We start from the raw sequence: 27,739 nt of genomic DNA, 5'->3' as shown, positions 1-27,739 counted from the left end.
GGTGGCCATCTTGAACCCTTTGTACAATTTTGAAAGGGCAGACAGAGGTTGTGGATACTGGCGGCACAAGCTAACAAATTTAGACAATGCAGCTCAAGGAGATAGGCTAGCTGTAGGCTGACTGTATGGGGTTAGAAACTGTACATTTTTCCTTCCAAATATTTCGTCAAGCGTGGCCTGACTTCTTCAGTGAATAAACTAACTTTGCAAGAAAAACGTTAAAATTCAAACTACCAACAAACAAAAGAATATAATATTCTTTACACTGAAGAATCCCCCCCCCCCTCACCTCCCCGCTTCCCCTTCACTTTGACCGTGAAGTCAAAGTTAGGATACTATTCGTTAGGTGATATTTTTTAAAATCTCATTACTAATCTGATTCAAGACGAATTTATAGTTTAAGGAGATACCACAAGTCGATCGCTTTCACCTTCACTGAAAGGAGGCTCCACTTCCTGCCATAGTTGATTTGATAATGTGTCGATAAGACTCATATTCTTTGCTTCTGGAAGCAAGACATGAAGAAAGCATTAAAAGTTTCACTCTTCAACTTTAAGCTAACGCATAAATTTGCGGCGTCATGGAGTCAAAAGGTGAAGAGCGCGGTGTATCATGGGATGGATCTTCCCATGATACCACGCGAAGTTCCAGAAAACTTTGTTTAACTTTGTCAGCGGTGGCATTGTTGGGGAAGAGTACGCAGTGTAAGAGCAATGTAAAATTTAAACAAAAGACGTTTAAACTAAAGGTATGAGACTCACACAGCTGCGCATAAGACTATACTACCACATAGAGCCTTAATAAAGTCAGACAATCATAAATTGAGCTACTCAGTCCCACAAAGGCCTAACAGTATCCTACACGTCGCACTATACAACACTGTCTGTGCGGTCGCCAGGATTAATGCATGATCAGCCTTTACGAGGCCCTGCTTGTTCTTTCGATTTCCATCAGCTCGAAATTTCAGAAAATTGTCCATATTACTCTTTGGTGCTCTAGGAAGGTTACAGTTAATGGGATGCAAGGTGTTAACAACGCAGCGAAACGGGAAAAACAACAATCACTGAATGAGGTCACAACTGCTTCTGTTTATGTTCGGTTCCCTCACAACATTCCCAAGTCTTTATCAGTCATACAAATCACAAAAAACCGCTTTCAAATCAGATAACTGTAGCCCCTCAGCGGGGTCGTGAAGAAGACCATGAATTATTTGTCAAACAAATGTAGCACTCTCTTAAATCGGGTAAGAACGCAAGAGGAAACGCTTCTCTGTTGAAACAATCCAAAACAGCTACCTTACTAACGTTTAAAAAGTTGACCTTGTTTTTATCAACACAATTATTTTAAACACAGATGGATATGTAAATGATTGCGTTCAAAAAACACAAGTGGGCTTAGATAAACATTTCTTGACATAAATAAAGTCTCTCCCAGGAAATGTTATAATTTTATCTGTAAGAAGGCTTACTGAATATCTGCGTGCAAGCACAAGACAGTATGTGTATGAAAAATATTGCCCAATTGCTCAACAAAGGTGAAACAAAACAACAGACATTTTGTGGTTAATTAAAGAATTACCAAGCGTAAAAAGTTACTTTACAAAGAGAAAAAGAAAACAGAGCACAAGAGCATCTGTAAGTAACAAACTTGAATCGACCTACAAAATACAACAGGTCGTGGCAAATTTGAAGATTTTAAAGGAAGATAACTTGAAATTTCTTTTCAAATGTCAAGTTTTGCAAGTTTTTGCTGCCTCAGTGCAACTTTGAAATGTCCTTAAACTCTGCAGACCATGGTACCCAGACGATCATGTTGTGAACACGTTTAGCTGCACTTTGTGTTCGAACTTCGAAAAATGAAGATCGTTGATATCGTAAAGGAGTCTTTGTGTGCCGTGTTACAGTTACAAAAGTGCAAATGGCATTGGGCCTTCAAGTGTTCGCATCTGTCAGTGAACACTCCTTATTGAAACATTTGTAATATTCAGAAACGTTCAACAAACATTTGAACAATTACAAGGGTAACGAAACAATGAACTTTTAGCCAATTCATCATAACCTCAAAACACAAACAGCGCTTTTATTCTTCGGCTAAGTGCCATCAGATAAAAACGGACGGGTATAAAAATGGGCCGTAACGCATTTTCAACGATTTACCGCTAAACGTTTCAGAACTACTTATGATTCTTGTAATAAAGTTCGGATGCACGCCAATGCGCCTGGTTCATGCGCGCTCTTAACATGACTAAAACAAATTAACTTAAAACTTCTATGGTAAAGTCTTGTAAACTTGATACTGCGAGAATTAAAACAACTGACCTGAAACTTTCCAAGCGCAAGACCCTCCTTTCCACAGCTTGTAAACACTAACAGCGTGAAAGCCCTTTCCTTTGTGTAAAGTTAACTTTCAACAGTGTGTTAACATAGTTTAACGCTTCAATAATTTCACGTCAATCACAACACTTCAGCTATTGTCCTTTTCAACTTAAACCAGTCAAATATTTCCATCATTAGCAATTAAAACAAGGCGCAACCAAAAAAGGGTACACTTACACACACAATAGATACAATTGATGTTTGAAAACAACGGCCTTTTATTTTGTCAATATATAATTAAACACTGTGAGTGGATAACCAGATTTAAACGCATTTAGACCGTTTAATGGAAGCACTTAAGTAAAACAATTCTATCAGTTTGGGATAGGCTGTTTAAGTATGACCTTTGAGTGGTATTTTCCTGCGGCTCTTGCTGTTATGCTGAACAAGTGATTGTGTGGATGAATACTGAACTATGACCATTTACCTAAAAGCTTCTGAGCAACACTTTCCTTTAGTGTTGTTAATTTACGGATCTAACTTTTGAGGATGTTTTTAAACTATAGTTAGATACACGATCCCATAAGCAATTTTGTTGCATTAAGTACTATCGTGTTTAAATAAACGATGTTGTTGTTGGATGAGTATTAAATAACAGCTACTAGTCTGTTCTCTCCTGTGGTGATGATTGTTTTTGCGGTTACTATAACTTCTGGGTCTTTGAAAAAAAGACAAAAAATACAGTTTTAAGTGTTTCAGTGTCAATTGCATGTACATGTACTGTTTTGTTTAAATACGCAGCAAATGAATCAACTAAGCGCCTCCACAGACTAGGCAAATTGTTTTCGACTATTTTCAATCGAGGTAAACTTTGTGATTGCAAATGTTTAGAACGATTTCTATAGTTTTAGAGTTTATATTGTTTTTGTAGTGTTTTTATATCGATTGATCTGAATGTATGATATCATACATTTTATTTATACACGTTCGTATTTTGAACGAGTTTTTACCTCCTGGACGTAAAGTGATGATGATGATGATGATGATGATGATGATGATGATGATGATGATGATGATGATGATGATGACAACTTATTGAATCGGCAACTATTAGTGTTCGGAACTGTGTTTCCACACACGAAAAGTTTAGGTGGCGATAACCTGTAGAAATGAAGAACCAATGACTTTAAAAATCGTTTACGTCACTGCAAAAAATAGACTTTAGTAATCGATGACTTACTCACAGACGGGAGAAAGTGAGTTGTCGATAACAAAACTGCCGCAGTTGTTATCGACAACTAAAGTAGTTTTTCTTTTGTTGTCGACGACTTTATTTTTCACCATTTTGTAGTCGATAACTTGATTGACACATGAGATGTTTTGTCATCGATAACTTTTTTTTGTTATCGACAACTAAAAAGTTACCGCCAACAGTTTCACTCAGCTGTAAGGTCTGTGAATCGGAGATTAAAAGTGTAGCCGTGTAAGGAAAGCTAGCAATGCTTTTTTGCGGTTCTGTTGGTTGGATGAACTACTATAAAGTTAGTTTTAAGGTTCTATTTTCACCCATCCTATTTACTCTACAGACTCCCCAGTTATTGGCATCACGCACGCATTGCCATGATACAACTGCATTGAAGTTGTGCAAGTACCAAACATTTGGAAATCTATTTATGAAGCATCTTTGGTTGCTATTCGAGTAATAACTCCATTTTCTAGTGAGTCACTCTGCAGTTCCTTGTCTGAGATTCCATAAACCTTAAATAGAAACAGAAGAAAAGAATAATGAGTCATAGCCTTGTTCTCTTGTGTACTTATTTACACGTAAAATTCTACTCGAATAGCTTTGATTCGATTAAAATACATTCGTTTTTTTATGTTATGGACACCAATTGCCTTACAATTGCGTATAATAATTACACTACTAAAGAATGGCATATTTTTGCAATACTTTGCTTTAGTTTATTCTTTAATATCTTCAGTTTCCTTCAGTGAAAATTTGTTTAATTAAGATCGTTCATCAACTAGGACGTTTTTTTTAACATCATGTGATTTTGTTACTCTTAGCTGCAAGACTGATTAATCTTTGTTCTAACAATTTTTTCCAAACAGATAATATTATGTGCAATTCCTTAAAGCTGTACAGGCTATAAAACCATATGGAGTATAACCACTCCCATCGGAGTTTAAGTGTACTGTAGGTCTCAAAAACAAATCTCTAGTATTGATAACATGGTTCATTTCATTTCGCAAGAAAATAAAACAACTAAATAAATAATCACCTTTTGTATTTTTTCTTGATCAGAAATCGAAGTCAAGGCAGTTAAAGAGACCATTGTCCCTTTCATTAGTTTGCTCAATTCTGAAAACTGTTGGGAAAAATGCATCAGCTTTGTTGGTAAAATGTCCAAAAATTACACAAGGAATATCTAGGTTTCGAGTGATGATTTAAGTGAACATTACTGAGCAGTACCTCGCTGTGGCACTTTAATTTTTTAAAATTGCTATCCGCCCTTAAAAATAAAAGGTGCCTCAATAAATTTAATCATGAGGGTTTTCATCTTGGATTATTTGAATTATACTGAAGATATTCATTAATAATTTCTGATAATCAGACTTATTGTTAGAGACACTAGTTTTTTTTTCTCATATTTGTGACTAATTTGTGCAAGTTTTCAAGATGCACCATCAGATTCCACATTTCAGCCCTGAGTTCATATTCATCCTCAGAACTTTCAAGAACTTTCAGGGATTATTTTTGGGAAGGCTCATTTTCAGGGGATGTATTATTAATGAAAGAACTTGGTTGGCCTTAACAATAAAAAAAGCTTGAAACACTAAAAGTAACAGCGTAAAACAGTGATGCTAACAATCCACAGGCTTGTATTTGGTTGGGTTTCTTATCACAAGGATATTTGTCTAAGATTTCATGGCCTTGTTTTTGGAGGGACTTTATTTGTTATAAAATTAAGGTATGCATGAATCGTAGATTACAGTGTATGTGACTAGATGTGATTAGAGCACAATTGCACAAGATCAACATTGCACTGATAAAATCGGAATTTACTCTGTAAATATCCATCACACATCTATTACCTTTTCAGCAGCATTTTCTTGTGTTATCATAACAACTAAAATATCTTTTGTGCTGTCCTGTATTCCAAATTTCTTAAAGGAGTCAGTTATCTGTCAAAAGAAAGTTTAATTTATGTGGATTTTATTTCATCAATATAAATCATGTGATTTTGAGATAACACTACAGCTTCATGAATATATATGTTTATTACATTTGATGCCATTTTGAATATTATTATAGAATATAATACTGTGAGCTGTTACTTACATTGGTCGAGGGTGAAAGGTTAAAAATTATCTCAGAATGAAGCGTTCTTGTTTTCATTTTTCCTTGTTGGAACATGTGCAAAGCTTTATGTCCAGCTACAAGGACATGAAATGGGTCTAAAATCTAAGAAAAATATAAGAAACAATCATTAATGCAGACTCCAAAAATAACCAGCGTCCAGCTTATTATTTTGATAGCTCAGATGGAAAGACTATCACACCTGTGGCATGCTCATGGGTTCAAACTCCATTCAAGCCTGAACTTTATCAGGTTCTTCTTTCCAGTTGTTTAAAGTGCATATGTAGGAAAAACAATTGTACTTTTATGTAGCTTATTGTGTCTTGATTACAAAATGGCAAAAGCAATTTCTCAAAAAAAATTTCAAAGCCATTTTTTTGTAGGATAAAGTGGGCCAAATTCTGCAGATTAGATTCTAGCTTCACTGCAAAGAACTATTATTGGTATCCAAATATAAAAAATTATTACCAACCGACAGGTCATACTTTCCAGCTGTACCTGAGTAACAGAGCACATGCTCATACCCCCAAAAGCAAACAATTGAAACCAAGAAGCTAGCGGAGAGTGAGCCTATTTTAACCCTTTAACCCCTAACATCAAAGAACAAATTCTCCCATCTTGTCCCATACTTTTCTTATATAAGTACTGGGGAGAAGTTACTAAAATATCAAGAAAATTCACCTTGGGTGATAATATCCTTAATTCTCATGACTTCAGGGGCTGAATAAGCATTGATGTTAAAGGAGAAATTTGATGCTGATCACTGTTTAGAGGATTAAAATGTAAAATACCATGGAACCCAGGGGTGCTCTCCATGTTGGCCAAAACATCGTGGATATACTAAGAATTTTCCAGGACAAATGGATAACCTTCAGAGGTAGTCCTCCAGTTTTTCCGTTCCAACCAGCTGGAAATGAGTTTTTATTCGCACACCATCACAGACTGTGTTTTCATCTACCAAATGAACGACATTGGAACGCTGGAACTGAAAATGAGGCTTTTGTCCTGAGGCTTTTTGTCCTGTCCCATGGGAGCAGGGATGGTGCAGTGGTGAGAGCACTCGCCTCCCACCAATGTGGCCCGGGTTCGATTCCCGGTCTCGGCGTCATATGTGGGTTGAGTTTGTTGTTGGTTCTCGTCCCTGCTCCGAGGGTTTTTCTCCGGGTACTCCGGTTTTCCTCCCTCCACAAAAACCAACATTTCCAAATTCCAATTCGACCTGGAAACAGTGGAGAGAAGAGCCACTCCGTGGATTCCACTGAAATTCCTATTTATTTATTTATTTATTTATTTATATATTTATTTAAAAAGAGTCTTTCCATTCTATTTTGTATTTATTGTGTTTTCGAGGTGACCTCTTCACAAACGCCCGATGGTTTCTCGAGGTCTCCTCACCATATCTTTACTGCTACTTCGTCTTTGATTAATGTATTTTATGGCAAACAAAGATGATACTGATTTTGTAGGGCAGGACAGGGCATTTAATAGCGCATACGATTCTGACAGGACAACAAATAGTTTTTACTTCTATAAGCTTTCTAAACCAAGGAAAAATGAAAAATGAAATGATCAAGCCTTACCATGCATGCATTCAGGAGAGCAGCCTCCAGTTTGCCTTGTACGATTAGCTGTCGCAGCTCATCACTGTTTGATACGTCTGTAAATAAAGCCAGGTTCGTTGTGTAATCTGGGTTCTTTTCCACGCTACATTGAACGATCAGTTCTTCCACGTCCGCCATCTTGAATTTTTTGACTGGCCTTCAGGTCAGCGGCGGTACAAGATTGGTTACTAGTCTTTCGCGACTGTAAGATCCAGAACTCTGGTTGTCTCTATTGTCTTTTAGTTTTTGTTTGTTTGTTCATTTGTTAGTTTTTAATTTAGCCAGCTAAAATATATGTTGTTAGTGGCCATGGCATAGCCCGCTTTTTGGGAAGGGGGTCACAGGTAGAGAGACCCACCTCTGAAACCACAGATGTTCTTCCCTTGTAACTAACACCGTTACAGTTACTGTACTATTTTTGTCTTTTTTTTTTATTTCGTGCCTACATCAAATACCTCCAAATACCCCAAAAGGCCCCATACCAACACCGAAAAAATACCGTAAGGATCTCTTCCTCTGGTAAATATGAAGATAAAGTCATTTATTTCTGATAAATGAATTAGTTAGTGTTAGCTAATACACGACCTCTGTCCCTCAAGAAAAAAAATTGCTTTAAACTTACAATTGTGTATAAATAAAGGATGGTTGATTGATTGATTGATTGATTGATTGATTGATTGATTTTTTGTTTGAATGATTTATTGATTGATGGATTGATTGAAGTCTAAATACAGGAAAAGGGAGGACTTTTTTTCTTGGCTTAGGTTTTGATTGTTTAGTTTGCCAGGATTGCAAGTAATGCTGGGAGGGCGATTGCTCCATCGTTCCCCTTGAGCCTGTGAAGGTCAGCGTCTCCAGCCACCATCACAGTGACATCACAGTTTCTTACGCTGCTCTTTATAAGTTGCTTAACAACTATTTCTGCCACCCGGTCCAAGTCTCCGTCGATGGAGATTTTCATGGTTATTACACTAGGTCAAGGAATAATATTCGCCAGTCCAGTTGCCTCCAACATCTAAAGTAGACTAGAAACCTCTAGCCTTTAAGGGAAGCGGAGGCTCGAACTGTTTTTAAGCGTGGCTTGTCTTATGCCATGACCATAGTTCTATATATTTCTTCAATCAGTTCAGTAGCTAGTCTAGTCTTTAATAGTTTTAGCTTAGTTCTTTTTATCCGAGGACCCTTCTGTAAACCACTTTTTGTGACGTTGGTATCCTCAATAAAGATTACAATTTTTATTCCAAGAAACTCGAAAATGAAGATACCAAAGATTCCCGAGGAGACCAAGGCGTTTTCACACTAGAGGCAAGAAAAAGACCTCCGTTATGGACCATACATGATTATACAGTGGCCGAGTCTGATCCGATAAGATACAAGTTACATCATGGTCGCTAAATGTGAATCCCATATGATAAAGACTCCGCCCTGGGGCAGGTGTCTTTACATCGATCAAACCCATGCCTGATGGATGAACAGGGCATTCGCCTTGGGGCATATATACATAGATCAAGTGCATACTGAAGCAAAAGACTCATTATATGCGGAAGGTTGCAGTCAAATGTGACCGGCGGCATACACAAGCAGACCTCCCGTAAATTTGGTCACATGATCTTGTTGATTATCACCAATTACTTTGTATTGAACCGCATCATACATTATGCGAAAATCAAGTTACTTGAGGTGTGACATTACAGCGCGGCATGCTTGACATTCCCCACAGCCCTTTCTGAAGGGAGTATACAACGAATTTGCGTGTTTAAAATTTTTTCTCTTAAGTGAAGCAATATACATAGCATTTTCTTTCAATTACACGCGCTTGAAAAGCTAAAACGTGGAGTGGAAAACTCGTTTAAGATTTTTCTACCACTGACAAATGAACTTTTCTAACGTCAACAGTCTAAGAATCTGTGAATCTTGGCCGTTTTAAGAAACAGAAATCCAAATCGCCGATTGACCCAATCCTGACCTATCCTGTCAAAATGCAAATGTTTTGATGATATTTTTAGCACTTATCGTGAAAGATAATAACGATAATTCTGTGTTGTGTAACAAAATAACTTTCCATCGGGGACAAAAATTGCAAGTCTACCAAACATCTGTCATCAAGGCAATTCATTTACTTAAACACCAAATTTTCTAAAATTTCGACATTGCTGTCTAAAAATAAGGAATTGTTGTAATCTTCCTTCCTCTGTGCGACTTTGGAAAGTAAAATTGTTTTGATTATAAGTTTTATTCAAATTTTAACTTTAGTTTTCACCAGCCTTCCAGCCTAGGATGTCAACAACGTCAACAACAGCTTGCAATACTCCTTAACACATTTCACAGGCTTGCAAAATGAAGCGTTGAAAATAAACCAGCCAATATAGTCCATCTCTTGATATGAATAAAACCCTTTAAGTCTAAACCAAGAAATGAAAATCGCAGAGCTCTATTTTACATTTCGTGAGATTTCTTTTGGAGAACAAGACCATTACGAATTAGGATTTGTGACTGTATTCATCGGGGATCAGAAGTTTCTGCAGAACTGTAAATCCCAACATAGGATTAGCATAATGTAAGAAAGAATACTAATCCACAAAATCCGCTAGGATTTAATATGTTTGCAGTGGTCTCTAATTTGGCCTTTCTTCAATTTATCTTAAAATCAGTGACTACATTATTTAAGACAAGCAGCTACATTTACTGCTACATGAAGTTAAGTGGAGTATTTAAATGCCAACTCATTAGCGGAATATGTCCGATGTTTGACATTTTTCATATACCACAGAATAAATCTGGTATCTTCTAATTGCCATTAAGACAAAAATTAACCGCATTCTTTTCAGGATTGCTTTGCGAATTTCAACTTCCGATTCTTGCAAATGCAAAAGATTTTCTTTCGAAATCCCTTACCTCAATGAATAAACGCTACTGTGAAATGGACTTGGAAATTTTAATATTTTAAAAGTTCCGTTTGGGCACTAATTATTTATCACGTTACACGGTTTGCCAAAAGTAAACGGCTATTATTTACAAAATTAAATCAAAGTAAATGGGGTGCTTCATAAAAATTTTCATTTCAAGATCCTAAATCCTGATTTGCGGAAAATAATTCAAAAACAAATCTTGCGTCTGAGAAAATCTATTGTTACATTGGTTTCCTATTACAGACCCTCACTGTCACAGTCAAAAATTATGTAACTTTCTTCATAAAAAATAACTGAGCAAGATGGCAGTCACAAAATATGAAAAACATTGAAACTCAAGAGTGACCAATTCAAAAATTGATGTGAAATTTCAAATTCTGCAAAATATCAAAAATACAGTATTTAGCAACTTGAGAGAAGTCATTTGAATGTTTATCTACACACAAGGATGATAATTTTAACATTACCAATCAACAATCGAACGTGTTGCTCGACTTTGCACAACTGCCAAACAATGTTTTCAAAGCATCAAATTTGTCGAAATGATTTTTTTTTTCAGGGCATAAAAGTAAGTGTCTATAAAACATTACTAAAATTAACAAAAAGGAAATGCTTAGCAGATTCCAATTTATTAATAAAAAGAGGATGTCTATAATCAGATAACTTTTTCTCAAACAAGCAATTTCTTGATAAGATTGATCACAAGTCAGATTATTCGGTTTCCTGTGGAGCATACTTTAGCCAACCTAAAATCAAATTATTCAAAACTCAAATTTATCAACAGTGTTGCTTTATTGAGACAAAAATGTTTCATTTGACTAATTCTGTCTAGCTTCAGCTTTATTTGCAAAAATATGTTCCTTTGTTTTAAGTTAGAAGACTTACTGAAAATTTATAATCATTACTTACAAACTAAATTGCACTGACATTTTTTGTAAACGTGAAAGTCTATAAAAGCAACAATAGCTTTGAAGCAGTGAATGATCCTCTATATCCTTCAAATGATTTTTGTAGTGATTAAATTCTTTGAGCACCAGACCTTGACAGAGCTTTCTAAATTCTTGATCAGTAAACAAGAAGACTATTTTGGCCCTAAATGCAATATTCATCTCCACAATAAATTTGTAAAATACTATTTTTTCCTATATGATGGGTAAAAACCGACCCAAAGTAGTCAAGTATAATACTTTTATACAAAAATAATTTAATGAAAAATGAATCAGCACAAATGTTTGACAGCTATCAACTGTGCTGGAACAATTAATTATAGATATTCTGCTCAACAAAAGTGTATACCCTGACCCGAAATATTAAAAAATGTGTGTCTTGCAATACGTACAATGTACATATCAGACTCCACATACACAAGAACATGTTTCATACAACTGTACAAGACTGTTGAAAACAAGAAACAATAAAATAAACACTTTTGGTGTGTTTCTTAGCTGTGCAAGTCACGCAACACCATAAGTTCAAATGAATGTATGTCCACAAATTGTTTCATCTTGGAAACTGATTTAAAAAACAATTGCTCAAAAGCCCAGAAACCAAGAAGTACACTCTTTACTCTCGAGGCTTTAATTGTAGTGACCTGTCATACAATGCCTCCTCTGACATGAAACTGCCCATTCCAGCAAACAACTGCGCAATCTGATCATTCCACTCAAAATCATAACAGGTAAGTTTGAATCGTCGCACATTGTCCAAAATGTTAAAAAGCTGCCATCTCTTCATAAAGTTCACCTTGCCATCAGGAAGCTCATCTGTGTTGCCATGGTAAACAAATGTGACATCTTGAAGGATGAGTCCAAGATACGGGATGCATGGCGGCTCTGCTTGAGCCAGGGCATCGCGGTAAGCCCTGAATGATGAGGTGCTGTCAATCAATGTTGCATATTCAGCCAAGCCATCTGGCAAATGCTTTGGCCAATTCAGTCTTCTGACAGCCGAACAGTCCAATGCAGACAGAATTCCAAAGAAAGAATTAAAGTCATTAAACTTCCGCAACTGCTTCATGATCTTCAAAAACTTCAGGTAAGCCATCTCTCTGTCTCGCTGTTTCTCAAAGGAGAGAACGTGGGTGCGGCACCAATAGGAAACCTTGTTAAAATGATCAGTGAAAATGCACAAGTTTGGAGACAGTTCTTCCTTCTGCTCTTTGCCCCACGCAAGAATTTCTGGAATTTCTATGTTCTGGAAATTCCTTGCATCTATCAAAGTTAGTTGCTTTGCCAAATCCTCTGCATGAAAGTCAAGAACGGTGAACTTCTGAGATGGATCCGGAATGACAGGGTGGACAGTCGCAGATGGAGAACGAGACCTATAGTAATTCTCACATTTAGGAAGCATTTTGTCACGCAGAATCTTTCCAAGAACAATATGTCCATTGACAAGAAGGCGACAGACTTCTTTCATTAACTGTTCCAGGATGCTCCTTTCAACTTTTCCAGTCAGTTCGTCAACTACTCTCAAAAGCAAAAAGAAAGCATTTTGGCTTGCCTTCTTGCAGCCTTTCTCGCGAAACCTTCTTTCTCTGTAGAGAAGCTTCTCAATCAAATTCTTTGGGGAGATAAATGTTCTGTATGTGGTGAGGAAGGCTTCGTAATAAACCAAGTCTTTCTTTGTAGAACCACTGGCATGAACAATGAGCGCGTCTATTGCTCCTCCAATTAGTGTCTGGCCATCTTCATCCTGGCGATAAACAAGAAATTTGGAAACATCCAAGCAATCCAATGCAGGAGTATTCACATCTTCATCTTCTGTCCCACTTAAACTGCTTGAGCTGTTGCTTGCATCACTTTGCTTACGTTGCCGTGCCTCCTCTTCAAGTGGAAGTAATTTCTTCCTGGGATCTTCTATCTGAATGTTCCTATTCCAATCCTGAGTGAAGGACTTTGAAGTGGGACTTTGCAGTGTTGGCAATGAATGAGACCGCTCAGAATCTGTGACATTTCGAAAAGTAAAAATGTCCTTCTTTAAGCCAGTTGGAGTCTGGTGAGTAGGAGGGCTGTTTTGTACAATACTCCTCCTGAACGTTTCCTGGTAACCCTCGTAAGCTGACGATGGCCGCTTAAGGATGCCGTCAGCTGGCTGCGTGTAATTTCCAACAAGTTCAATGTACACTTGAAAGGATTTTTTCTTGGGTGTAGAGAGTTCATGGTTCTCGATATACCCAAGAAATGAAGCTTGGATGACATCTGGTTCTTCAGGGGAAGGCACATTGTCGCTATCATCAGCAGAGTAAAATGACCCCTCTTCCCCAGTAGAACTTGAAGCAGAAAGGTATGCATGTCCAGAAAACTCGTCATGAGAACTGACTGGCGACTGCGGCAAGGATCGGTAGCTGGATGAGTCACTTGCCTGACTGAGTGACCAATCAGAGTTCTTTGAGTTATTGTAACTGTTTTGGCGGAGGTAATTGGACGTGCTTCTGTGTGAGTGCAATCCCCTTGCTGGTGGCTCTGGTGGGCTTAAATAGCCATTATGATGTGTTGAATCAGAGTCAATGATGTAGTTATAACTCCCTCTGCCTGAGTCACGTGAAGTAGTGGGTGAAGGCCTGTTGGAGGACGGATCACCTGCCCCACCAAGACTTCCTTCGCTTATTCCAGAGTCCCTTCGGTTGGATGTGGACCAAGGGGATTTCCCAGCTGCTGGACCTGCACTATCAGGACTGTCGGCTCCACCAACTTGTATGCTCTCGCTGGAGCCTTCAAACATGAAGATGGAATTCCTGATTTCGTGGTTAACCTCTTGCTTACGCAGACGAGGAATTGCCAACTGGACAAGTTCCTGGACACTTTGCTCGAGCGCTTTGACGAACTGCACTCCCTCCATCAGGTCGCCTTTCACATTGCCTCTAACCAGCAAAACATCGCACCATTTGGTCAATTCACCCACCCTTTGATGAATGACTTTGCGGTGAGACACCAATTCGCTGTTGTTGTTGTGCAGTCGAAGGCACGTATCTAACATATTGTCAATGTTGATCACTGATTCCAGTACTATGGAACAGTTATCAGGGATTTTTGCCATCACAATTTCCATATTGTTTTTAAATTTGTCCACAACCAAAATAAAATAGTGAACGGCGCTCTTCAGCTCCTTGTGATACTGTTCAAAGTCTTCCAAATCGCGGCTTTGCGACGATTTTTTCGTCGGTTTCGCTACCGGCGTATCGGTGTGCTGATCCCGGTCTCTTATCTCCGCATCTTCGTTGCTCTTTCGTCTCCCTTGGTTAAAGGACTGCCTTCTAAGTATTTTCAAAAATTTCGGCCTTCGATTTGCCGAAGGCGAAAGCGTCGAAGAAGTCGAGTTGCCTTTGGACTCGCGTAAGCTCATGATTCGTTTTATCGGGGAAGCCATTGTTTTTAGCCGAACATAGCACGAATCATAAACACTCAATTAAAATCTCCGAATTCTGCTGGGTTTTTTACGAGACTACGGTAGTTTCACGACTCGTCGACAGTCAGGACAGTGCAACGGCACATCAAACATGTGCCAGGAATCCACAGTATGAAATCGCACACCAAGTTAACAACGCAACCAAATGTTCGAGACGCAAATATTTCTTCTTCCCTCGAGGATAATTAAGAAATACTTCGACGCTAAAATTCACGGCAATTCGATCCCAGCTTCGAGGTTCTGCAAGGTTTCGAAAAAGACGTTCAACTTGCCACACAACAACAGAGGGTTCGTGATTTCAAGCGTACAAAGAATTCCGTTCTGCGCTCACTAATTGGATCTTAAGTTTCAGAGTCGAATTTCGCAAAAACACTTTGATATTTGCTTGATTTATGCTGTCACGTCGTAGAATGGGGTCCCAGTCATTACTCGCTTGATAAGATCTTGATTCCAAAGAACATCTGCCTGACTGTTCCCCGTTCAGATTTCAAACTGTTCCTCCGGCGACACGTTCTACCGCAATAGGCAACGGTAGTTTATTAATATCGTCAGAAAGCAAGAAGTGTCCGAGCTTCCGAAAGCACGCCAATTTCACACACCTCGGGGAACGTGCGGTGATCGAACCGTGACCTTTGAAATGGTCAAATGGACTTCGTTTGGCGGCTTCCGATTGGCTCACTTTGACAGCCTCACTTAGGCCTCTTCTAATGGACACCAATTTTGCTGAAACACCAAGTGGTAATATTTCTAAGTATGGTAAAGAGTCGTCTGGGACGCCATGTGACATTTATTTTGCAACATTTCAAAACAAGCAATATTTTCCTACGATGGTTCTGCAAGTTTCTGCGAAAACCTCACCGGATGTGACGTCACCGCCTAACCTCGCCTTTCGCCAATCTTTCCTTTTATTACAAAAAAAATGACGGATAGCACACATGTAGCTGTCACGAATCTTTTTAACCCCAGACAGACAAAGATCCGTATAGGAATATATTGTAATTAAGTCGATATTTGTCATTTCAATTCGAGCTTTCATTCATCAAAAGCATATCATTGTGGAATAGCGCTCTTTCAGAAGTAACCACATATCATTTTAACGAAATTCGTATTATTTGTCACGTTCAGAATTAAAATAAAGCCTTTAAATTAGATCAACTACGATTAGTTTAGGCATTGCGGTCAGTGACTCATAAGAACACAAATTATTGACATTTAGTGGCTGGACGACACAGATGTCGTGATTTAAACCGTTATCGCTTGTTCTATTCAAGGAATGGTCTGTGAGGGTCTTACTTGTATTGTACATCAGATAGAATGTGGCTTTTCGCAAACTTGAAATAGTTATAAAAAATCACGAAAGACTCGTAATGTCTTAACTGAAGCAATTATTTGAGTGGATGACGAAATATGAAGTTTGTACATCCATCAGTTTTTAATTGCCCTGCGTAATATTTATTTTGGACATTATATTTTATGTTTTTTTCATCAAAAGTTTCGTCAAAATGAGATTTTAATAAAATAACAATTAGTCAATATCTGTACCCCACGGTCGGGAGGGTAGGGTGGGGTAATTTCTAAATGTGGGCAAATGTCATGAAATTTGCGTAGGTGTCCAAACATGGAAATTCTTTGCGCAAATACCGGAAGTGATTGTATGAGGTTTATCAACCCAAGCCTTTTGTGTTTGAGCAATTGTGATGAAGGTAAGTTTGTATGCTGTCCTTGTTGAGGAAGTCGCTAATTTGTGGTTTTGTTGTAGTACGAGCATAATGAAAAGGATACTGGTGAAGGCACGAGAAAATCACAAAGGTGGCTTGGAAAGTGTGAAAAAAAATGTGATTTATGTATGATTTCGGTTGGAAGGTGACTTGTGTTTAACCCGATGACTTCTGAGAACCCGACTGTTCTAAACGGACAAACATCTGAAATTTCTTTTTCGAAGATATTGGAAAACAAACAACACCATTCGAAAGCACTGCAGTCTGCTTTAAATATATTTTGTGATGTTAATAGTGGAATGAGCCGCATTATAATTGGGCTGTAGCCTTTTACAATGCTCGAGTTTGACTCTGGCTAGTGATCAATGAACCCATGCAAAAAAAAAAAAAAAAAAAAAAGTCAAAAACAACATTTGAAAAATGTAACAAAACCTTCAACTTCCACCCTCAAATAACATTTCTTTATGAGTAGCTAGTAAACAACTTTCTCCGGCTCAACGAACGATTAAAATCAAAACTAAATTAGCCATTGTACTCGTGGCGTAATACCAAGTCTGTGCTGAGATATGATCCCAACATTTATACGGTAATATTGCAAGTTCATTTTTTGTTGTATACTAATACAAATCAGGTCTTGTGACCAATAATTTTCCGCCTTTGCCGCACCCTCCGATTTCGATCAATCTGGAGTTCGTGACTCCGCCGGACGGAAGTCTAGCCGTGCTTACATGTAGGAAGTCTTTGGCTCACGCTGAAGCAAGTTCAGAAAGCGAAAACTACGAAGGCGGAGGTTTCGAGAACAATACTTTATTTTATTTTTTCTATTTTTATGCGTCTGAGGGCGTTTTAGTTGTCTCGTCGTTTCTGTGGAGTATTGTAGACAGCTGACGATTTTTTTTCCTCGAAGGTAAAATGTAAGGATTTGTATTAAAGGGATTTTATCTTGAGTTCGATAAAATCGTTAAAATGTATAGAATAGAAATTAAAGTGTACGTGCCTTATAAACTGATGTTTCTGTTGTTTTTTTCTGACTGTTTCATCCCCTATGAACAGCATTTTAACAAGGTTTAGTGCTCTGCGTTTGTCTCAGTTCTTCCGTCTGGCATTAAAGTGTCCATACCTTATGAAACGATGTCTCCGAAATGAACACTAACACTTGTTAAAATACTGTTTAAAGGAAAAGAAACAGTCAGAAAACAACATAGAGACATCATTTCATAAGGTATGTACACTTTAATTTTTGTTTTTGTACATTTTTACGATTGTATCAAACTCATGATGAAATCCCATACAAATTATAAGTATTGACTTTGAGGAAACACGTTGTGAGCCTGGGTGTCCTGTGAAAATGCAAAACTATCTGCCAAAAATTTAGACATAGAAATTGACCGTTCCTGAACCATAAACTTACATGTATTATATTTTAGATTGGATAAACGATCAAACATCTGAAACATTAGCTCTTCTCCGTGTTCATTTCTTACTTCCAAGCAAACTACTATTAACTGAAATTATTTGTATATTTGCTCGCACTTTCGTTCAGGGGTGTTTTCTCTGTCCTCGAGTAGCAGTGGTTTCGTCATGATCATGTTTGCTTAATTTGGTTTTCAGTCTTCTCTGACGCAAGTAAGGACTATTTATAAAGCGTGTTAATTATTTTTAATCAGTTACGGAAACTTGTGTTTCATAGGAAGGAACAATCAATTAGAAACTGCTGCTCACTTGTTGCGCGAAAAAAAATTAAACAAGGAATACTGAGTGTATATGGTCTGATCTTAATGAATTTTTAATCGGTCGACTATTTTGTTTTTGTTTGGGAGCGAATATTGAAAATTATTTAAAACTGGACTGCTCAGTTGACCTACTTCTGGATATTTTCCAAGGTTTCCACGAAACGGCCGACCGGAATCGAAATATGTTGGAAACCGACTAAATTGGTATACCAAAGTTATATTGGTTCTGCTGGATTCCGACAAAGTTTCCATTATAGCAAAACTCTTTGTGGGAGATTAAAAACACCGAGGAAGCAAAGCAATATAGTACAAGTACTGGTTTGATATCCAGGGGGTAGTATGCCACGATCGCTATTTTGACCATAATCCTATATCATGATTTGTTTTTATTACGCCGAAGAACGACTGAAAAAACGCAACGGAAAAGTTGGCAAACGGAAGTCCTAAGTAAACATGACTGAAGTTAAACATTGTTAAAGCTTCCCGTCTATTGTTGGCACGCACCAAGTTTACCACTGTGACTACTGGCCCTAATAAAATATTAGTTTTAACTAGTTTAGGAGTGCTCAGTTCTGATTGTTTCAGTCCATGCAGTTGACCGTGTGTTTCCTCACAGTCTCGCGTGTCTGTGTTCGCGTGACAATAACAGTTATTAAATGCGTGCTTACCAAGCACGTTCTCAGTTTGGCATGACGTTTTCGTGCCGTTGAATTTTTGCGATGGTTCCACGATCGATCGCTAAACCACCCGAACCACAAAAATTTGCTCCTTAAAATTACTGAATGCTGATATAATTCAGTGATCGATACACAAGGAAGACTCCAGATCGACTCTTTTCTGAATTTTATTACAATTTTGTGTTTGCATGAAATTTGCAGTGCGTGTCGTTTGGTTTTTGTTGAGATGACCTGAGATAGACTGCATGCGTGACTTTAATTCGGAGTTCTAAGGTTTAATCCACCCACAAACATGCTATACTCCAGCTGATCCCTTGAAAAACACGCACACAGAAACCACCAAATCAAAAGCTGCAGATATTTGGTTTGCTGTAGGTGCGCTGTATATCTAGAAATACTTCTGTCCTTCAACAATGCAAACGAACAGTGCCCTCCTCGTGTGTGCTGTGCCCAAATCTGAATGAAAATCAAAAACTTTGTCGGCTCGAATATACTTAAATTTTCTCGGCCTTAGAATACAAAATAATTGAACGCTGGTTTTATTTCTAAATGAAAAACTTACAAAGACGTTATAGCGTTTTCGCAAGTCTGCCTGCAGTCCAAAATCTCATTTTCTTTTGGAAATGAGAGCAATACTCAGGTATTTTAGGGGGAATGCCACTCATTTTCATAACTTAGAATCTTGCACACTGGATTTTTAACTGTCCTTTATACGGAGAAAAGGGGTTTGCGGGTGCAGTAAGCACCTCTCCTCATGCGTTGATGGGTTATGGGAAAACCCTTTTTTCTTTATTTTTATTGTTCATTTTCTTTTCCTTTATTCGTTCCCCAGTGTACGGGAGGACTGGGAAGGAAATTGCGCTGGTCAGCGGTACGAATCGTCGACAAGTCATTGGGACGTTTCATGTGACATACATGCAAGGGTCACTTGTTAGTCGCTGTCATTGTCGTTTGCTTCGATTGATCGATCGAAAAAGCTTACAAACATGACTACTCTGGACGATAAACTTCTTGGTTTAAAGAAGCAGAACTACGTATCGAGCTCTGAGAGTGAAGGAGAAGACGAGGATGAAAATGCCTCTGGCGTAGAAGACAGCAAAGGCGACCAAATAGACATGAGCGGTGTTCCTGCGCCGCCCGACTTTCGCTTGGAAGTACCCAAGGTAATGTACATATATATACCAGCTGTTTTTTAATGATTTACTTTCAATGGGGCAGGATCTTCGCAAGGTCCCCTCGAAAAGCTTTTGTATAGCTTGCTGAGAACTGCGACAGTAATGATTGTGATCGATCCCCGTCCTGTGTAAATAAATGCTATTGATTGATTGATTGATCATTATTACAGTGTAGTGTGAACAGGCTCTCTAGTTATTATAAAGCATTCAGTGACAGACCAGTGAGCCTCTGTTCTCCTCGAAAGGAGTCTGTTGATAGGCTATCACAAGATCATCTAAATGGATAACAGATTACAGTTAAAAAACTGAGTGTATTCTGCTAATTCATTTGAGAATAACTTGTGTGGTTCATTGTATAAATTGAGTGCTTTATTGTACTGTTTAAATTTTGTTGTGATTGGCAAGACAGTAGCAAGAGTAATTACTTTGGTTTTGGTTTTACAACCCTTGAGTGATATTTTTGGAAACTGCTCTAATTTGAAAAATTGGTGTAGAATCAGCAGCTGTAGATTGTATGCGTTCTTCGAAGGGACTGTCGCTTGTGAATTGCAGCTCTGTCCAGGCTTGCTCAGGTTATACAGAAGTTGTTTACATTCATTAACCCTTTAACACCTAATATCAAAGAGTAAATTCTCCTCTCTTGTCCCCATACTTTTCTTATAAAAGTACTGCATTGGGAGAAGTTATGTCTGGGTCAATTCCAAAAGCGATCATCCCCCCCCCCGGGCAAACCCCCGGGCATTTGACTTTTTTAAAAATGCCTGATCAAATTCCCCTCTATATGGGCCGATTTCTAGGTCAAATGCCCCACTGGTTGGGGCTGAAAAGTCATCGTGTTGGTTTTTTTTTTGTATTCGCTAGCTCTGTTTATATAAAAATCAACGAAATTCATACATTAATAAATTTAAAACAATTTATTATTAAAGATAATGCATAACATCACATATGAAACTCAACTAACAGAGAGTTTAACGATATATGTACCGATACTCGCTTTTCTTTTATATTAAATGTACATGAAGTTTGCTAATACGTGTGGTAACAAGAACAATGATAAAAAACACTATGTTATGAAACCTAGACATGCCAACAAGTCGAGCTTCGAACGCCGAGCAAAGGGAGAACGAAGCTTGAGGGAACTTGGACATACCACTGAAATTGAGAAGCGAAGGGCAATATGTAACCCGGCCATGCCAAAAACAATCTCAGATATATTTGTTGGAACGCTTCTCTATAGTAGTATTAAATGGCTTACTACATTAAAAACTGTTTGACGCAAAATATACGAGTAAATTCTGGTTGTGAATAAAGCATTCCGACAATTTATGCGACCGCTGACCAGCATTTTTTCGACGGGTCAAATGCCCGATGGGTCGGGTTTCTATTCGCGTCAAATGCCCCACTATGTGGAGCCGAACAGGGGTCAAATGCCCGGGGGTTGCCCGGGGGGGGGGGGGGGGATGATCGCGCTTGGAATTGACTGATACATTATTAAAATATCAAGAAAAGTCACCTTCAGTGATCATATCCTTAATTCTCATGACCTCAGGGATTGAATAAATATTGATAATACAAGGAGAAATTTGATGCAGATCACTGTTAGGGCTTAACTTTAAAGGGTTAAAGTATTTTCCTTGGTTACAAAATTTTGTAAAATGTTTTGAACTCCTAGAATCTTTTTTACCGTCAGTGTACATGTTATAATTTTTGTAACCTGGTCATTGATTTCATTTCCACAAAACAATTTCAGTTGTAGGCTTGTAGTGCTCATGATACTGCATGATAATCGGAGTCTAAACATTGTTATTTGTTTTGTGTTAACTTTGTTTTTGCAGACAGGCCCCAAAGGTGTTATTCAAGATTACCGCCGATACAAGCAACTGGAGACTGAACAGAGGAAAGAGAAGGAAAAAGAGATGAAGTTGTTAGCAGAGAAATTTTCAGTTTCTTGCCAAAGCAGTGTAAGTTGTTTTTTTTTTACAAAGTTTAGAACACCATGAACCACACTAAAACAAGTTCCTGTGGCAGTTATGTTAATGCTATTCATATAATTATTTTGTTTTCAGTTTTAGCCAAAGCTTCAGTTGCACATCTGTTGCATTATCAAATCCCATTTATTCACGAATAAGCTAGAGGATTGTTCACTTCAGTAAGACTTCTACTCAGGTGTCAATAGTATAGTGAGAGAGTTGGTGATATACTGGTACTATGCTGAATGTGATCTATTAAAAGTTTTTGGCGAGTAGAATGGGATGCAATGCAATAAGTACTCACAAATTATCTTTAACTGATGAATACGATGTCCCATGTACTTATTGAGAGAAATGTGCATTGTTTAGTTGTCTATAAGGTTGACAGTACATTAACAGGACCTGCATTGATAGCATTTTTTTCTTAAAACTGATGCAGCAATCCTGTATAAATATGTTTGAATTATTATTATTATTATCCGAAATTATGCCACAAAGGGTAGCAGGCAACCAAATGCAAAGGTGTGCATGCATATCTCACATGGCTTCCTTGTGACATAGAGCAGTGATGAAGTAGAATTCATGTGTATGGGCATATTATTGTGTTTGGACATATTGTAGGATATAATTTCTCCTGGTAGGATTTCATTTTGCTCTTTTTAGCAGTTATTTGGCAATATCTGTTTGGCACATATAAAAAAAATTTGCAGTCAAGTATAAGGGTGTTGATATACTCTATTTTGTTTACATGAAGTTTTGAAGGTTAAAGTTTAAAAATGACAACCAGTGGTTCCTTTATTTTAATATACAGCTCGATGATGAGAGAGAAAAAGAGCTTCTGAAGGAACTGGAACTTGACACAGATGAATTTATTAAACAATATCATCTGCAGAGATTGTTACAGCTTAAACAAGAACAAGAGAGCAGACTTAAACTTTCCAGGTTCTGTTTTATTATTTTATTTATTTACTTATTTATTCATATTTTGCCATTAATGTGTTAAAGCATTAAAATTTTATTTAGTACAGTATGTAAGTGTCAAAGTTGAATAAAAAATTGTAGTACTTACACTGCTAATAAAATTACTGAGAATATCTTTTATTTTGCATGATGTTGATAGAAATTTATTATTAATTAATTTTTGTGTCAACAACTGCATCAAGCTAAGTGGAAGAAGGGTGCCCAGGAAGTCCCAGAGGCCTCCTCTGTGACCAGCCGGCCCCTAGACAGTAACACGCTCCAATGGCTGGCAATCCCTGCAACCCAGTCATGAGCCCCCACGACCAGTCATCCGGACACCGGCCACACTGCATAAGCAGTAGAAAAGGAGAAACAAGGGGAGAGGGGGAGGAGCAGAAAAACTGAGATGAACCAACCAAAAACTCCATAAAGTCCGCTACGCATAGCCAAGCTTAAACGCAACCACAATGCGGTGCTCTGCGCACGGTCGCTGACGGCCCGCATTCTGATTATTTTCTTACTGCATATTTCAGACAACAATTTGGACAAGTTATCTCCCTGTTGGACAAGCAACAGTTTCTTGATGCCGTAGATAAAGAAGACCCAAACATTGTGGTTGTGGTACATCTTTATAGTGAAGTACGTTAGAATTTAAGAAAGTTTCAAAGCTGCATCAGTTGTCAGACAGCTGATGGCATAATATTGTAATACTCCGCTTCCACAAATGTTTTATATCTGAAGTGACAGTCTCTTTTACATTTAATTCTGTAATGTTAATGAAATATGTAGGTGACAGTATGACGTCATGGTTAGTTGTATTTTTTCTAAATATGAAGTTTTAAATCAGCCTTATGTGTAACTTAGTCATTGAATCCAGTTTTGACAATATTTCTGTTTTGATATCTAGGAACTCCAAAGTTGTAGAGCAATGAATGGTTGTCTGCAGTGCTTAGCTCAACAGTACTCTCTGGTTAGTAATCATGTGATCAACCGTTATCTATAGGGGGATTCCCCTTTGAAAAGGGAGGAATCATACATGCATTAAAATGACACCCACAGGTCATGAAGAAATAATTTCATGACTCAAGCAAGCATTGCTGAGTGACATGATTAACCTTGCTAATTTATGAACAGAACTAACCTTCCATTAGTTCTCAGATAGCTGATAACAGAAATAACAAATTATAACTGACAATTAACTTTCAGGCCAAAGCTGTGTTTAGTTCCTCTTGATCTTACTAGTAATATTTGTTCAATAATCCCGGGGCTCATTCCTTCCTTATTTAAGCCTTTGGGAGACTAGAAAAGGACTCTTGTGTTTAGCAAGGTAGAGCTATTCTGTTTTATTATTATTTTTTTAATTTCCTCAGGGGATTTCCATGTAAATGGGGATTCCCCAAAGGAATCAAGATAATTGAAGTGATGATTGGCAGAAACAAGAGATGCTTCAAGTCTGACTCTCTTGTTTTTGTTTTCTTTTTTGTCAAAGGTAAAATTTTGTAAGATCATTGCTCAGGATACTGGCATCAGCAGACATTTTGTAAGTACATTTATTAACTAAAGGTTTAGATATACATAAGCAAGTGAAAATAAACGATAAAAACAAGCAAGGTTTGATAATGGCGTTATGATGACACCGAAATGTTGTCATTTTTATCATTTTTCACTTGCTTACATTTGTTAACGGAAGTATAATATTTATGCACAAAACTACTGTAGTCTTTCTAGTTCTTGTTAATATTAAAAATGTTTTGTGATACATTGTCATTACTTCAAATAAAAAGATGCTATCAATCCTGGCTTTGCTATCAGCTGGACTTTTTCTTTTTCTTGATTTCTCCCTCGTGGATATTAATAAACCATGGCATAAAAAAAGGGAGTAAATCTAGAGCAGCAACAATATGTTGGGAGCAAAAGAGTATTGAAACAATTGTACCAAAGTTAAAAGAGATGGCAGTTGCTTGCACTATTATTTTCTTTGTATAACAAAATGATGTTGATATTGTTAATATACCAATAAGGCGGTTATGCCCCCAGCCCTTCAATTACTGTGTGACTAAGGAAAGAAAACAACATGTACTGTGTGAAAGGTATATTTAATATGCTTCTAATAATTATTGCTATTTTTGCAATCTTAGAGGAAAGAAGGCCTTCCAGCTTTACTGGTATACAAAGGTGGACAAGTCATTGGAAATTTTGTTAAACTGGAAGATACATTTGGTGAAGACTTCTTTGCTGTTGATGTGGAGAGCTTTCTGATTGAGTGAGTGTACACAGATCACTACACTTGTTGGGTTATCTACCATCTTGAAAATCTCCTTTATGTGGGAATCCCCTTCGTGGGAGTCTCCCTCCATATTGAAATTCCCTTTCAAATAGGAACCCCCTTTCATATGGGAATTTCCTTTGTGTAAAGGTCTTGTACCAATTTAATTATTCTGGGCCCTTGAATTTTTCCTGTAAAGTTATTTTAAAACATTCTTAACCCTCAGAATTAAGTTAATGTGTACTGCTGAGATCTGAAATGCAAAGAGAATTTCATCTCCATGATCTCAATATTATATTTAATTTAGTTTTTACATTGACTGGGTCTTGTGTTGTTCAATGTTTGGCTGGTAAATGAAAATCTGTTTGATACAGGGTAATAACATTAAAAAATGCCAATGTTAAGATGCTGACACTTTAAAGTAGAATCTTCTCTACTTTGTAGTTATTTTCTTTTTTTAAATATAGGTCTGTATTTTTTTCATTTCTTTGTTTGTTTGTTTGTTGCTTTTAGGAATGGCATTTTGACAGAGGAATTAGAATGTCAGCTGACAACAAGTGTAAAATCTAAAAAGGAAGAGGACAGTGACAGTGATTTAGATATAGACTAGTCAAGAATAACTTTATATTTCTTATTATTACATTTTACTCCATTAGTCAAAAATATATATTATCAACAGGTTTCATTCGCTCAAACTGGAGCATTTCATACACAGACCCAAAATGAAGAACCTGCATAACATGTCGGAGTGTAAGGATGACCCAGCAAAGCACTGCTTTGACTCATCTTCCTGCTATCTGTAGATAAAATTTGCAACACATTATATTAAAAATGAAACAAGGTTTGTGTTGAGGTAAATTGTCTCTGAGGTAAACACAAAGGATCTGTCAAAATAAACATCAGTTTCCTCTTACTTTTGACACTTGTGTTTTTAAAGTTTTTTTGCACATGGTACATTTAACCTTGCAAAGTTCATCATAATAATTTGTTAAGAAACAGTTATTTTTTATGTTTATGGCCAGGTTTGTGAGTCTGCCTCAACAGGCAGTGTACTCTCTTTAGCAGACTCAAACCCAGAACTTTGTGGGGACCTCAAGTAAAAAGGTGTATAGCCTTTAAAAGTTTTCGACAGAAAATGGGGGCAAGTCCCCCAGGCCACTGTATAGGATATCTGTCACCAAGCCCTCAGCACTGATGTGATGTTACTATCACTAACATCATTATTTTAGTTTATTATTTCCCTTTTTGTACTTGATTATTTCCCTCCTTGAGAGCTGAAGCAGACTAATGGTCCTTAAATATGCTGAGGGAATTTTCTTTCTCATCCCTTTCAAGATGCTGTTTAGAATCATCTTTTGTATTTTGTGGAGGTTGGTGTGGCCTGAGATTTTACAAGTAATGAGAACATCCCTACAGTGCAATATTATAATATTGTTATTATAAATAATTATAATTTATTTCCATTTTTACTATTGCTACTACTATTATAATAATAATAATCATCATCATCATCATCATCATCATCATCATCATCATCATCATCATCATCATCATCATATTCATCATCATACATAGTGAATTAAAAACCTCAATTGCATTAATTTAATTACACCAAAGAGAGAACTACTGAAACCTTAATCACATGTAAACTCTACAGTGTATTTATGGATTGTTTCTGATTTGCGTGTAAGAGAGAAAGTAACATTACATTCATTTTGCACATTTAAAATCACTATGTTATAGCTATGTAACAAGAATTTCCTTCTTATGTAGTTATTAGTGTGAGGCACTTGTAAATAGTGATCTTTAGAGAGAAAGATTTATCAGTCAATTTATGTTGATGTTTACAAATAAATATTCTAAAAGGCAGAAAAGCTGACAATTATTGCTGCATTGTGTTACTAGTGTTAAATTCATAGTGATTGTTTTGCCTTTATGTAGAAGATATTTTTGGTTTCTTGATTCAATATTCATGTATTCCTAGTATGAGCACCAAACTTGTTTTCAATGTTGAAATTATTTAGATTATGGTGCGGCAAAGTTTTGGCATTGGAGCTGTGAGGAAAGTTGGAAGGGGTGAAATATGCAGGTCTGCCACCAAATATTTGGCTTCACACAGACAATGCAACAAGCTGCAAAGGTTATATCAAATTTATTCAGCATGTTTAACCCACTGAAAACTCTCGACTGGTTATGCAAACAAACTCACAATAATAAAAATTGGGTATAGCCCTTGATGCTTCGTAAATAAATGTTATTTTCTGACAAATTTATGGTCTTGAAGCCACCAAATAATGAGACTGTACGTTGGTGGCCATCGCACGAATAGACTGTTAAGGTACCTAAACAGTAATCTGGACCTTATTCCCACCCCTCCTTCACCCTCTCTTTTACCACCCCGTATAAAATATATGGTACAACACTCTTACAGAAGACTAGAAATCTGTTTTGATATGTAACTCACAGGTTGCATCCAAAACCTTAAGCCCCTTGATATAGACAGGCACCTGGGCATGTTTTTACGACGCTGTCACTTCGCTGTTAGAGTTTTTTTTTTTAAGAAATTAAAAATATGCACAATTAAGGCTTTTATACCCTCAGGAAAAATAACACTGGGCTCGTAGGTCATACATTTTGCCTTGTATAACTA

General features: G+C 37.3%; 4 protein-coding genes across 4 annotated transcripts in view; 1 reads left to right on the top strand and 3 right to left on the bottom strand.

The window, feature by feature from the left end:
• Window positions 1-2,444, bottom strand: part of LOC146475685 (uncharacterized) — a 3,355-nt gene extending 911 nt beyond the window's left edge. Inside the window, exons 1-2 of the mRNA XM_085115393.1 lie at window positions 2,319-2,444; window positions 431-505 (exon numbers count right to left, since the gene is read on the bottom strand). Of these exons, the coding sequence (XP_084971519.1) occupies window positions 431-494 (64 nt within the window). The 5' untranslated portion in view covers window positions 495-505; window positions 2,319-2,444. The remainder of the gene's footprint in view (window positions 1-430; window positions 506-2,318) is intronic.
• A 131-nt stretch (window positions 2,445-2,575) lies between these two features.
• On the bottom strand, window positions 2,576-7,451 carry LOC146475684 (EKC/KEOPS complex subunit TPRKB-like). The gene is made up of 5 exons (XM_085115386.1): window positions 7,257-7,451; window positions 5,659-5,781; window positions 5,412-5,501; window positions 4,598-4,684; window positions 2,576-4,073 (listed from the first exon to the last, which is right to left on the bottom strand). Exons 1-5 carry the CDS (start codon window positions 7,413-7,415, stop codon window positions 3,987-3,989), a joined length of 546 nt encoding a protein of 181 aa, XP_084971512.1. The 5' UTR covers window positions 7,416-7,451; the 3' UTR covers window positions 2,576-3,986.
• Window positions 7,452-10,191: 2,740 nt separating this feature from the next.
• On the bottom strand, window positions 10,192-15,537 carry LOC146475683 (uncharacterized). Its single transcript, XM_085115385.1, has one exon. It carries the CDS (start codon window positions 14,549-14,551, stop codon window positions 11,750-11,752), a length of 2,802 nt encoding a protein of 933 aa, XP_084971511.1. The 5' UTR covers window positions 14,552-15,537; the 3' UTR covers window positions 10,192-11,749.
• Window positions 15,538-16,157: 620 nt separating this feature from the next.
• On the top strand, window positions 16,158-27,323 carry LOC146475682 (phosducin-like protein). Its single transcript, XM_085115384.1, has 9 exons — window positions 16,158-16,293; window positions 19,561-19,881; window positions 21,729-21,854; window positions 22,675-22,805; window positions 23,357-23,462; window positions 23,731-23,793; window positions 24,313-24,363; window positions 24,962-25,086; window positions 25,603-27,323. The coding sequence occupies exons 2-9, from the start codon at window positions 19,705-19,707 to the stop codon at window positions 25,697-25,699; spliced, it is 876 nt and encodes a 291-aa protein (XP_084971510.1). The 5' UTR covers window positions 16,158-16,293; window positions 19,561-19,704; the 3' UTR covers window positions 25,700-27,323.
• The last annotated feature ends 416 nt before the right edge of the window (window positions 27,324-27,739 follow it).

Source organism: Pavona decussata, unplaced genomic scaffold (assembly GCF_977016875.1).
Source record: "Pavona decussata unplaced genomic scaffold, jaPavDecu1.1 SCAFFOLD_83, whole genome shotgun sequence".
NCBI classification, from domain to species: domain Eukaryota; kingdom Metazoa; phylum Cnidaria; class Anthozoa; order Scleractinia; family Agariciidae; genus Pavona; species Pavona decussata.
Note: the sequence above shows the minus strand (reverse complement) of the source record. Positions and strands in the feature narration are given on the sequence as shown.

Excerpts from the sequence above, each read along its gene's own strand:
- LOC146475683 (XM_085115385.1), bottom strand. The coding sequence starts at position 14,551 with ATGGCTTCCCCGATAAAACGAATCATGAGCTTACGCGAGTCCAAAGGC.
- LOC146475682 (XM_085115384.1), top strand. The coding sequence starts at position 19,705 with ATGACTACTCTGGACGATAAACTTCTTGGTTTAAAGAAGCAGAACTAC. Across the intron at positions 21,855-22,674 it reads CAGTTTCTTGCCAAAGCAGT|CTCGATGATGAGAGAGAAAA; the intron begins GTAAGTTGTTTT and ends TTTAATATACAG. Across the intron at positions 24,364-24,961 it reads CTGGCATCAGCAGACATTTT|AGGAAAGAAGGCCTTCCAGC; the intron begins GTAAGTACATTT and ends TTGCAATCTTAG.
- LOC146475684 (XM_085115386.1), bottom strand. The coding sequence starts at position 7,415 with ATGGCGGACGTGGAAGAACTGATCGTTCAATGTAGCGTGGAAAAGAAC. Across the intron at positions 5,782-7,256 it reads CTCTCCTGAATGCATGCATG|ATTTTAGACCCATTTCATGT; the intron begins GTAAGGCTTGAT and ends TATTTTTCTTAG. Across the intron at positions 5,502-5,658 it reads ACCTTTCACCCTCGACCAAT|ATAACTGACTCCTTTAAGAA; the intron begins GTAAGTAACAGC and ends TTCTTTTGACAG.